General features: G+C 39.4%; 1 protein-coding gene across 10 annotated transcripts in view; it reads left to right on the forward strand.

The window, feature by feature from the left end:
* Window positions 1-7,024, forward strand: part of CACNB2 (calcium voltage-gated channel auxiliary subunit beta 2) — a 133,007-nt gene extending 125,983 nt beyond the window's left edge. For all 10 annotated transcript variants that reach the window (XM_033165131.1, XM_033165132.1, XM_033165130.1 and 7 more), the window contains 4 exons: window positions 1,840-1,991; window positions 2,506-2,601; window positions 3,330-3,515; window positions 4,957-7,024. In XM_033165131.1, the coding sequence (XP_033021022.1) occupies window positions 1,840-1,991; window positions 2,506-2,601; window positions 3,330-3,515; window positions 4,957-5,436 (914 nt within the window). In that variant the 3' untranslated portion in view covers window positions 5,437-7,024. The remainder of the gene's footprint in view (window positions 1-1,839; window positions 1,992-2,505; window positions 2,602-3,329; window positions 3,516-4,956) is intronic.
* Window positions 7,025-13,402: the final 6,378 nt, after the last annotated feature.

A 13,402-nucleotide genomic window follows, 5' to 3' on the forward strand; every position in this document is an offset into this window, starting at 1 on the left:
TACAGAGGCCCTAGTATCCAGAAGTTGTGTCAGATTAGATTTGATTGTGTGTGTGTGTATGTGTCAGAGAGAGAGAGAGAGAGAGAGAGAGGAAGAGAGAGAGATTCCCATTCATAGGAAATGTGGCTTATATCTAGAGGCAAAATTCTGATATAAGCCCAATTAAATATACTGGTGTGAATCTAGATGGGATTAGGGTGGATCATCTTTGTTCAGAACTTAAAAATCTGTCCCTAGCCTAGATGGATAGATATTTCCTATGTTATATTTTGATATTTCTTAAATTAATGTATTTTTCTATAATTGTTCCTGCCCAGTTTGTGAAATGCAAAATGAAAAGGTCAAACATATACATATTTCTAAATACACCTTTGCAAATATAAACCATAATCTAGCCAAATTAAGCCATATAGCTTTGATTTCAGTTGGAATTTGTACTTAACGTTCCCATGGAAATAATAATCCAGCCTTTGCTGAACTGTGTCGTCCTTTGCCACTAAAACGAGTAGCAATTTATCAGCTTCAGAAAATTAAATATCAATCCACCACATGTGAGATTGTCTTCCTAAATACTGTATCACAAAAAATGCCATTGTAATTACAAATTATAAAACTGTAACCCTGCTGAAAATTCCAAAAGCTAATCCTCTCTTGAAGTTTTAAAAATGTAAACACCTTGCTGCTAGCAACTGCCCAGTTGCAATCTGGAAACCTTTCCTGGCTCTTAAATAGACTTGCATCATGAAAGAGGGAGCAGTTTTTAATCTGAAATAAAACTGGGTTAAAATGTTTGAAATATAAGGCAACCTCTGGCATGTTGCCATTTTGTGTATACTCACTTACCCTCTTCCAGAAAAAAAGTAGCAACTGACAGCGCTTTGAAAAGGCTTCCAGCACAATAACCACCTTCTTTAGTCACACACACAAATTTGTATGGAATCACACTTAAAGAACTGCAGTTATAGGCAAAACTGCTTTTGCTCCGTTAGGTCCAGTTTTACATACAAGACAATGACCTTTCTAGTCCTTCTTTCTTTCAGCCTTTCTTGATCATTTCTTTCTGATTTCCAGCAGATCTCTGGACATGTTTTTAACCTTTGTACTTGAGACCTTGTGACTCTTTTGTTCTTTACAAAAACCAGTGACAGTTGAGGAAGGGTTGAAAGCACTGCAAATACATTTCATTATATTTTTTTAATTTGCAACTATATAAATCACTGACATTCCCAAGGCAGCTAGCAGGTATATTTCATTGACATGCCAAAGACAGATAAGAGAAGTGCGTATTGAAATATATTTTTTTAAAGTTGAGGTAATCCAGTACACAAGCATAAGACGACAAATATTGATAGAAATAGAGATAGTAGGATTTGGTCACCCATTACTTTGATTATCAGTTGAAGATGGCAGCTACAGTGGGATAGTGAAAGGTGTGTTTTATTTCTCTCTTTACTTTGACATGCAGTAGTCTTAGGGCAGCAGCAATGGCCCTTAAGAGAGTATGCTATATGAGTGCAAAGCATTCAGTTTGATTAATGTTCATACGCCACTCTTATTCTTGGGCCCTCGGTGGCGCCAGGAAGGGTGCTGGATCAGCTACCCACCTGCATGAAAATGTGAAGAAAGGCCAGTATCCAGAGATATCGGGCAGGAGATGAAAATTCTGAAACATTCTCTAATGCGTATACCCAGAACTCCTGACTGGTATTAAAATGGCCATAACCTGTTGGCAATTTAGGCTTTTCCAACCTTTTAGCAAACAGGATCATCATGTTCTATATAAAAAGTGGGTGTGGAAAACGAACAGCCATAAACAAGAGTCTCTTTGCTTTTCCGCAGCTGAAGTTCAGAGTGAAATTGAAAGAATATTTGAATTAGCAAGGACGTTACAGCTGGTAGTACTTGATGCCGATACTATTAATCATCCAGCTCAACTTGGTAAAACCTCTCTGGCTCCCATTATAGTGTATGTAAAGATTACTTCTCCAAAGGTAAATATTTTCCATTGGTAGTTCAGTGTTTGGCCTAACCTTTGTTTCCAGTCCCAAGCTGTGGTCTGGAGATACTCACGTTGCCTGAAAATATTGATGAATTACATCTTTGAAGTACTGTGTGGTAAAATATATTTAATGAACAGTACATAAGTACAGTTTGCCACCATATTTCTGACTAAGCCCAAAGGGAGGAGAGAATACATTATACAATTCACATCTTATGTATGGGATCTGGCTTCACAATATCAAGCAACTAGAGTTCAAGAGGGGTGAAATCGCTGGCCCTGAACGCACAAAAGAAACTAATTTTTAAGAATTTAAAGGGGCAGTGTGGCTGCTTGCTCTTCCACTGTGACCCACCCTGCAGTTGATCAGTGTTTTCTGTGCCCCTGCTTTAAATTACTTCTCTCATTGCAGTATCTATGCATGCAATCTGTTTCTTACATGGTTCAAAATTGATTGTTATATTTTCATTCTTTCATATTTTAACTGTGGTCTTCTTTTCCCACAGGTTTTACAGAGGTTGATAAAATCCCGAGGCAAATCTCAGGCGAAGCACCTTAATGTTCAAATGGTAGCAGCTGATAAACTGGCTCAGTGCCCTCCAGTGAGTTATTCTTAACATATATGGGTAGAGCTGTGGAGCTGTAACTCGTTCCTTTCTCTACTGATTGAAAACGACCTGAAAGGGAATCTGTGTGTTCATTTTTGCAGCAAGTTCTAGCCATGAGTTCACAAATCTCTGTAATTAATTATTCCACAGTTCAGCTATCTATGCACATGCCAAACCCTGTTCTAAAAGCAATAACCATGTTAATGAAATGGTGGGAAAGGATCCTCCCAATTGGTGCAATCACTGTTTTTGGAAGACACATCCATGAACATAACTCAGCCAGCTGGATTTGAGGGGATGAATAGTGCATGCAGCACTATGTAGCACAGTTCCTTATCCAGGTCAAAGGCCACTAAGGAACTCCTTCATCAATGGTCCCTTCCTCTATGTACCCAAGTATTGGATATTGTATGATGGGTATTATATCCTGGTCTTTTGGCTTTCTGTTTTCCCTACTTGCCAAAATCTCTCTTTTGTACTTTCAGTTGCCACCTTGGGGGGGGGGGGGAATCTTAACCAGAATGGTGGAAATAGTGATTCCCCACACCCCGGAGCAGTAGATTTCTGTGTTGTATGGCAAAGCTTTGGCTGATTTTAAGTGTAACATGAGTTTAATGATTTGAATATTATGAACATGGTTTTCCATAGTTCTTTGGTTATAGCATTAGATGATGATGATGATTATTTTGCATTTTTTTGACTGAATTAAATCTAATTTCCAGGAAATGTTTGATGTGATTCTGGATGAGAATCAGCTTGAAGATGCTTGCGAGCACCTGGCTGACTATTTGGAAGCTTATTGGAAGGCCACACACCCTGCTAGCAGCCACCCTCCTAATGAGCTTCTCACTCGCACACTGGCAACCGCCACTCTTCCTATCAACCCAGGCCCAAATGTTAATTTGCAGGTAAAGGTACTTTTTGGATGCTGTTTGGTTTTAAGGCGTTCCACCAAGAGTCCCTGCTGTGCACATGCACTGTGGTGGCTGTTTGTGTTACAAAAATGGATCGAATTCCCAGTATTAAAAGATCACAGGTGTTCTCTCAGCTTTCAGATCTGATGCAGGTGAAAGATGAGCTGTTCCATTTCAGCCTAAAATAAGTAAAAGATCTGAAAATGGAGACAGGTTGTGCAATTTACAACAGCCAGATCCCAGCCTAAAGCAAAGCCCCCAGTTCTGGCTTTATTGAATTAATGACCAAAAGCTGTCTATGTAAGGTTAAGTAGAAGTACTTTTTCTAGGAGTTATGACTGTAGAAAACATCAAAAGAGTTCTGCTCTTGCCTTAACTCTAGTTTTGTAATAAAAAATGAAACTAATATTTAGGATAATATCTTAAGTATGAGCATTTCATTAGGAGTAGCTAAATCTTTTGAATTTGCTTTTAAGTTATTTTGTGAAAATTGTAAAAAAAATGATGAAAGTTAAGATGATTAATCAAAATTGTTCATTTTTCAGTGATTTCAAAACATTGTGCTGATGAAGATTAGGTTTGATTATGCTTGGTAATTTTCATTTCTGTTTTCAGTAATGTACTAGGAAATTAAACAATAATTTCACTCTGTCTTTGTTTTTTGTGGAAAAGTTCAACCCTTCTGAAAAGATAAATTGGCAGTTTAAAAAGACATCTTGCCACAACTAGAATGCACTTACAACACAATCCAAACATGTTTACTCAGAAGTAAGTTCTGCTGAATTCAGTGGGGCTTACTCCCTAGTATGCTTGTGTAGGACTTAAAAGCTTAACTGCCTTAAAAAACAGTACAGCAGTGATATTATTGATGTTATAATACAAGTGCTATCAAGCTTGAACCTCTGAATAATTTTTATTTTAAGGACAGTATCCTGTTTTTAAAATGAAAACTCTTGATTCACCTACATTATGTGGTTTGCTATTGATCTTTTTTGTGCTGATGTTTGCTTTCAAAAATCTTTCAGGTTTATCTCATGCCTGATTCACCCACCTCATTGCCAGATCTGCTCTTTATTTTCCGTGTGGTGTGTCTGTGCTGGGAGGTGTGGCTAATCAAAATGTTCTGAAAGTTGATATGATCACCAGAGCTCAGGGCCTAACTGAAAATAAAGTGAAACTAACTTTGTTTTCTTTGTGGCATGAAGGTTCACTTGTATTATAAAGCAGTATCTCCAGTAAAAGTTCCAATTCTTGTATTCCTAGATTTGACTATAGTTGTCAGCCATAGGTTGACTTCAGACAGCTTACTGTGGAATAGTATTCTGAAGAATATGTCTGCTCAACAGTTTTTAAGGATCATGACATTACTGGTTTATAAGGCATTTTCTGCTCAATATTTGCCAGTGTGAAATTACAACTCTGTTGTATTAATCAGGGCTCTCAAGGAGATCAGAGGAATGAACAATCGGCCTCTGAACGAACTGGTTCCCAAGCTGAAGAAGAAGCACGGGCCGAACCCACCAGGAAATCTCAACACCGCTCTTCCACTTCAGGCCATAACCATCGTAGTGGAACTAGTCGTGGCCTGCCTAGACAAGAAACTTTTGACTCGGAAACACAAGACAGCAGAGATTCAGCATACGTAGAGCCAAAGGAGGATTATTCTCATGAACACTATGATTCTCATCGAGATCACAGTCACAGGGATGAGTCCCACGGGAGCAGTGATCACAGACACCGAGACTCAAGGCTTCGCTCAAAGGAAAAGGACCGAGAGCAGGACCATAATGAAGGCAACAAGCAGCGTAGCCGTCATAAATCAAGGGACCAGTATTGTGACAAGGATGGGGAAGTGATATCTAAAAAACGCAATGATACAGCAGAATGGAAGCGAGAGGTGTACAGTCACCAATAACGTTTGGCAGTTTTTTGTTTCTTTTGAAGATGTGTATGACAAAGCTCACCCCCCCCCTTTTAAAAAGAACAAATCTGGGTTTTCATTGCAGAACATGTGGTATCCTGTATGCTGCTTAAAAACAAAAAAGAATTGCTGTTGCTATCACAGCAATAGCATGAAATAGAATATTCATTTTGATTAGTGCTATAACACATTGGCATAGTACAACTGCAAAGTCCCTGGTCTTGTACCGAGCTTTTCTCCCCCCAAAGCCGTTTTTGGTAGCTGCCACTTGAACAATATCTGTTGTCATCAAGGTGTTGTTAGTGTTTTCAGACAAAATACAATTGGTGTTTATTAACTTCCCATGTTTTTCAGCAAGCCAAAATCAGCACATCCAAAACTGAAGCTCTCATCTGTTTTGATTTTTTTTAATCGTTAGGCACCTGATTTGCCATTGATTTGAGAGCCACTTTCTGTTGATTGTACTTCTAGTGGACTACATTTGGAGACAGAATTCAGTTTTGCCTTACACACAGGGGATCATAAAGTCAAAATCTCTTTTCTATGTACTGGTACTGTGTACTGTATAGACAGTTTATAAATGTTATTTCTGCAAACACCTTCTTATATAAGATTGACCACACTGTTTAAAGTCCTAATGCCAAGTCAGCAGATTTGCTTTTGAATTACTGGCAACTGGAACTAGCCTCATTCAGGAAATTTGTTAACAAGATTCACTCTAGACACACTTTCTTCAGTAGCAGAAAGCTTATATTTAGTGTAAATAGGAATACATTAGGATAAAAGGTTGGATTGTCCTTGCAAACGTAAAATCATTTTTGCATTTTTAAATCTACAGCAAAAATAATGTGACACTATAAATGCTCTAAACAGGACACACTAATTGCAGTGAGCACACAGATAACATTTTTTCTTGTCAACTTGATAGATCACATTTGACATGGTGCAAAAGTGTGTGCTTGTGTGTAAAACAATTTATGACAAGAGTGGTTGTAACGGGTAAACAGGAGACTATAGGCAACCCATATGTTATGAATCAACCATAATTTCCACATTTAGCTGCTCAGGTATTACGATTTGTACACATACGCAGTACAATGTCAGGAAATCCTTCATTGTACTCTCATGAAAAGGGATTCCCAATTTCAATACGCCCTCTTATCGAAGGACTGCGTGGTCTTCCAGGCTTAGATTTCAAGCACCACACTGGCCATGGCAGCAGAGAACTCATTTGAGCAGCTAAATATGGCATTTGGGGCTGAATCATAGCACATCAGTTGGTCCCGAGAATGTAATTATTACAAAAATGCGTAAGGGGTTTCCTTCTGTCTGCAACTCTAAAAGGTCCAAATTGCAGGCAAGCAACATGAGGAAGTTTATGTCTACAGGTAATTGGGAAAGCATCGATCTGCTGGCTCTTCGTTGAGGATCCAGGAAAGTAAAAAACACAGGCAAATGTGACTGAGTGTTTCACTGGAAATGTAAAATCTTTTTGTGTTTTAGAGTATTTGTTTTAGTAAGAAAAGTTTACACTGCTTGTGGAGAGTTATTTTGTTGGAAATAAATTTTTGTAGCTTCTCCACTTTTCTATATTTGACAATCTCTGTATCCTGGTTAACATGGCCTTCCAACACTTGCACCTGGATTTTAGCCTCTAGCAAGTTCCTAAAAGGCTATTGAAACTTCCTGACAGAAGCAAGCAAGACTCCAAACTGAATTTCAGGTTTGCCCTGTACAGCTAGTATACTTGTAATGAGAGCAAGTTAATACAGTGGGAAAAGGGAAGGCGGTAATGGAGACAGGTGCTCCACACACACAATTTATGTGCTGGGGACTGGAACAAGTTTCAGAATACACAGTGGGAAAGATATTCACATCATTCTTCCTGCACAGTGTCAGTTTCCTGCTGGGTGTTCTGAGACTTGTAAGCCTTGTACTAGTTCCTCACTTGATACAGGGTCCTAGGAGCACCCACAGCTGCCACTGCCTTCCCTATTCCAAAGGTAAGTTTCTAGACCTTGGGACCAGGCAGACGCAGGTGTTTTGCAAGGTTCCTTAAGTGTTCAGTTGGAACTTTTAAGAGTCCTGAAAGGGATTGAGCTTCTCTTAGGTTGTGGAAGGGTCAGAGCTCCTAACAGCTTAAAAGCATCTTAAAGGGAATACTGAAATGTGAATGTTGGTGTATCCTGTAGGGAACTTTTCTCTAGACTCCCATATAACACAAGAAGGGGGGAGGAGCAAACATTAATTTATTCAATAAATTCACTGTAAAACACAATATAACTAATTGCAATCAGAATTAAAGCCATTCATTCATTCAATCCATCCCTACCTCACATTGTACCATAGTTTCGGGACAAGAGCTGCAATCCTGCACACATGCACTTAGTAGTAAAGCCCATTATGCTAAACAGAGTTAACTTCTGAGTAAACATGCATACAGTTGTGCTATAAACCAATGACAGGAGCTCAGCTCATACACACCACACTGGCTACTGTTCTCTCCACCTGGGACTTAATATGAGTGGGAAGGCCCACCCATTTGCCTGGTGGGCACCATCCCCTAGTTGTAGCTCTTGCAGCCTAGACCCTTCTTTTGGGATGCTGATGAAGACACTTGGCGTCAAGCTAACGACAATGTCTTACAATTGCCTAGTTCAGCAATAGTATCTTCTATGACTGGTTCCCAATTGGGGGGTTGGTTTAACCCACTCAGGGCACCATTCACAAAACAAAAACTACCAAAAGAGATATAAAAATTGTCAATAATATGGGGTGCATGGCTTGGCTTTTGAAAAATGGGAACTGCATTACTTAGCTAATTGGTAACTGCTGCGCTATGAGACTTCAATAGGACTCCAAGAATTAGAAGGAACTCAGGGCATCAGCAACTCTCTCTCTCTCTCTCTCTCTCTCTCTCTCTCTCTCACACACACACACACACACACACACACAAACCTACTACAATACTATGGGGTAATTACAATATAATGTTAGACAATATAATGTCCAGGCTTAGGTGAACAGGAAGCTATTTATCCCAGAGCTCTGTAGACTCTAATTAGGGAGCGTATTCCCTCCCCTCCACCCATGATTCCTTTGGGGGGGCGAGCCTTCTCACTATCATATTTCTGCTCAAATTCCCAATATTCCCAATATTCTAAAGCCCTACCCCCCACTCCCCTGCCTATAGTCATCACTCTTAAAATTCTGGCTTTTAATGCAGATTCTTTATTGCTGCAGGATTTGTTCTAATTAAAGTGTATCTTTGCAACACTTTGGCAGGATTTCAGATATATCTGCAACAAGCAGATATAAAGCTACGAACTTAGTAATTGTCCAGTTGGAACTGGGTTTGATTCAGATAGTTCATTTGGACTGCAATTCTCTACACTTATATAGATGCAAATACAACTGAACTCAATGGCACTTTTGAATAGAAATATATAAGTCTTAAAGGTGACAACTAGCTTGTCTCATTGATTTAAATGGAATTTAAGTCCAACTAACTTGGTCCAGATTCAATCCAATGTTTAGTATGCACTATTAGCAAACTGATTAATTCTAACATATCTATTGGTGTCAAGGTTGAGTACTATAGCTCATAATCTTTTAATGATTACTATTTGGTACTTAATAATCCTGCCCATAATGTGTTTTCCTCAATTACTCTTAAAGAGAAGAGGTAGGCTGGCCTTGTACTTCTTGCAAAGTGATGGGTCATTTTTCTGTTACGAAGCTGCTCACCAAGAACCTGACATTCAGGCAGAATACAACAGGGTTTTTAAATAATCAAATCAATACTAAAACATTCAGATGAAGAAAGTGATATGAATATACAACTTTGCTTTATTAACAGGATTGTAAAATGGCTAATGCCCTTTGCCCTAATAATCAGGATTTGTGCTGAATACTAAAAGCAAACATAAGAAAATGCTTTGCCATGAGAAGAATCTTGGCCATTGCATCTTGGGGACCTGCTCCCTTCCCTGCCTTGCAGGCCTTTTCTACCTGGCTGGAGGTGGTGGTAATCCAACAACAAAAGTAGAGGCAGCTGAACAGACTCTTGGGTTGAGGTTATTGCATGGTGGGTTTTGTTGCTGCATCAGTGCCCAAATTACTTAAAATATTTTACATTGTTTTTACTGCTTTTTAACTTGTATGTTTTTAACCTTGGGGGGGGGTTGTTTATTTGTGTTTGAACTGAAAGCTGTGGGGTGTACTTGGGAAGAGAGCTGCAAAGAGCAGAAGCTCCCCAATTACAATCATTCAGGGTAGGGGTAAGAATGGTAAGGAGCACTTAGTGGAATGCTTCCCCCAGAGTCTCACCTGGCGCCTTCATTGCATACCGTTAGGTGCCAGGTGAAAATGTCTCTCTGTGACCAGGCCTTTGGCTGATTAGCACTCCATGGCATTTTAAATGGTTTTTTTTTGGGGGGGGGGCTCTTTTATTATTTTTTGTGTTCTCGTTTTATATTTTTATGTTGTAAACCACTCTGTGGTCTTCAGATGAAGAATGGTATACAAATTTAATAGAACAGTAATAATTAATGATGATAACTGGCAATAATGAAGATGCAACGGTACATTTAAGATTTTTGATCTTAAGTCAAGATTATGAAGAATGGGTAAACATTTATAAGTGAAATTTATATTGTTTTTTATTGTTTCATCTCCACTAAAATTTTGGAAACAAAACAGGTAATGTAATGGTTTTCCAGATACCAAGGTATGCTAGGTATGCAGAATTAAACTGCAGTATGTATGCTAGTTACCACAGAGTCACAGTCAAGTTAAATTCCTACCCTCGGGCTAATATAATTCAATAAATTTCCTTTAAAAAGACAGAAATCTCAATGAATAAAGAGGAAGAAATTTTAGGATTTAAAAACCCCTTTACTTGATTGAGTTAATGTACTTACGAATTCATTCTTGCCAGGACTGATTCTTGCACACTCTGTGCCATGTAAGTAACAAACATGTCATGTTACATAGTAGACACTACAGATTAACCTCTACAAACTCACTTTCCCCTCAGGATTTCCACTCCAATTCTCATCTTCCGCAGGAAACACTGAGGCTGGGCTCCCTGATTTTTTCAAACAATGACAGTTAGCCTCTTGCAAAGCTTATGTTAAGGAGTAGAGTGCAACTATTTAAGCAAAAGTGAAACAAGCCAACATTACTGTAATATGTGTTGCACAGGCTAGGTCTATTAACATTTAGTCATAAATGCAGGACCTAGTCATTGCCTCCTTTTTCTTGCTGACTTGCATTTCACTCATGGTGAAACAGATGCTTTATTCAATGCCAGGCTGCCTCCACTCATGCCTTCTCTTGATAGCATCTGTCAACCTTGTTCCACCCTCCCATCTACATACAGCTCTGTTAACAGTAAAGTCATTAATGCAAATGAAAACACACGTGGTAAGTGGGTCCTCGGTGTGGAGGAAGGCAATCACTGCACTCTTACTGTTCTGAATTTCAGTGATGACTCCAACCTGTATCAGATCTGAAAAACTGAAGGCAAAGGTGGACAGATGGAGGCTATGTTGTAAAGCCAGCTACACTGTGGAAAACATTTACCATTTACCTAGCATGCAACTTACGGCAGAAACTTTAACTTGCAAGTACTTTTTGGTCCATAAATATGTACCTTCCTTGTTCTTTTAAACCAAAGGTTTTTTGATACAAGAATATGTGAACCACACTGTTATGTTTCAATACTTGTAAGAAATCCTATAGATTCAAGCGAATGTTTAGAGCTGGAAGCAACTGTCTGTATGTGTGGACACGCTATAGAAATGCACCAGGCTCTGATGCTCAGGCAAACAAGGAACCTCTTGCTGTGTCTCACACAATGACTACATCAGCCCTCAAGAGTGTAACCTCCTCTACACTGAAGTCAACGACTCAAGTTCACGTTAACTTCAGAAACAAATTTACCGGTAGTTAGATCTTCTAGCAGAAAAACTTACAGCTTTGTGCAGCAAAAGCCGATTGTGCCCAAGCCCAATTAAGATTAATCAATAGAACTTAAATTCAAGATAACAATAATAAATTATTATTTATACCCTGCCCATCTGGCTGGGTTTCCCCAGCCACTCTGTGCGGCTCTCAATAGAATATTATTAATAACAAAGCGATAAAACATCAAACATTAAAAACTTCCCTAAACAGGGCTGCCTTCAGATGTCTTCTAAAATTCAGATAGTTGTTTATTTCCTTACACAGTTCCACCTGAATTATCTGTTGCTGAGCCTCCCCATTTCAGACAGGATGTGTACGATCACATTTGAATCTCCCCTCTCATATACACATGAGTATCTACATGTCAGGACACAAAGTTCAAGGCTGCTTTTTATGTGTACATAAAATGAGAGATCTAGGTATTTCAGTTCCCCGCTGCAGTACAAAACTCAATTACTAAGTTTCATTCTATTGCTTTCAGTGAAACTTGTTTATGGTATAGAAAACTAGCACCAAATTGATTCAGTCAGGCTTTCTACTTGATGGTGATTTTCCTCAGCAAGCTGAAACTTCCCTCCCCTATGTCATAGTCTTGTTGCTGAGCAAAAACATGCAGAGCTCAGTGCAGTGGGAAACCAGCCAACCCAAAGGATCTCTGAGGTGTACTTGCCTGGAGCCAGAGTCAGCATCCGAAGTCAGGTCCAGTCCTAGGGTCGGGCAAACAGCAATCCACATGTTCCGACAGTCCAGGGTTCAAGGAATCTGATGAGCAGGTGGCCAAGGGTCAAGATGAGCAGGGAGCAGCAAGTCAGGCCCAGGAACTACAAACGTTCTTACCAGCTTCTGACTGCTGCTGGAAACTCTGCTTAAGAAGGCTGAAAGCCAGCTGGTTCTCATCAATGCCTTCTCCTCCTGATCAGCTGCAGGTGGAGCCACTCTGCCTTATTCCCCTTCAGGCTGCTGTTCAGCAGGTGAAGCTGACTCCTGGCCCATGACACCCTATGATGACTGCCCCAATGCTGTTTTTTCCTAAGCTTAATAGCAGCGTTGGGCAGGGGGCAATTTCCATCAAAATTGGGGAAAGCGGAGGGAAGGTTTAAAGCTTCCCCTACTATCTCTGTTGTGCTGCTAAGCTGACTGGGGAACAGCTGAGAGTAGCATAAAGGGCTGGAATGCAAAAAAAGTTATGTTTTAAAGATGGATCCCTTCTTCCTGCTGCCACTCAGCTGATCAATAGGAAGATCTGTTGTGGGCTATGATTAGTCAGTGGACCAACAGAAGGGCAGTGAAGATGGATTGCACTCTTCCAAACAAGAGATTGGTCAGTATGCATAGTCCTGAGAATGCTTGCTGCCTGGAGAATGTACAAAACAAAGGTCAGATATACCCCTCTCCCAATGACTGTTGGAAATTATATATAATGACCATAGGGTGTACAGGATTCTGTAGATTGATGTGCATAATCTTCCTCTGGAGATTATGCATATTGCCTGTAAAATATGAACTATTCTCTCTTCATGGATGAATTATGTGCACATTCTCCCTGATTCCTGGTGCATGTGTATGCTGGCCACATTAAACTCAACATTCCCCATTCCATATATATTACATTCTAAACTGTTTGGTGGCATTTGTTCTAGTAAGTGGTATATGACTTAAAATAAAATAAAATAAAATACTGCTGAAATTGAGTATCCACTTGCTGGTTCCTGAAATGCAGTGGAATACCCAAATCTAGAAATCACAAACATATGGCAATAGAAGCATGTTTTGGATGCAAAGGCTATTAAAAATAAAAATGAGACAATATAAAAAGCAATGGGAATGCTAAGATTCTGAATTGCCACTCCTTCGAGGGCCAAAGATGATGGTGATGCTTGAATGAATTTTTGGTCTGTTAGCTTAGTAGTATTTCTTTACATCAGTCTCAGAATAAAATAAGGGACAGCTGATCTTGGAATTCACAAATCTGCATTCTCCGGAAACAGAA

This window comes from Lacerta agilis, chromosome 12, assembly GCF_009819535.1.
Source record: "Lacerta agilis isolate rLacAgi1 chromosome 12, rLacAgi1.pri, whole genome shotgun sequence".
Lineage (NCBI taxonomy): Eukaryota > Metazoa > Chordata > Lepidosauria > Squamata > Lacertidae > Lacerta > Lacerta agilis.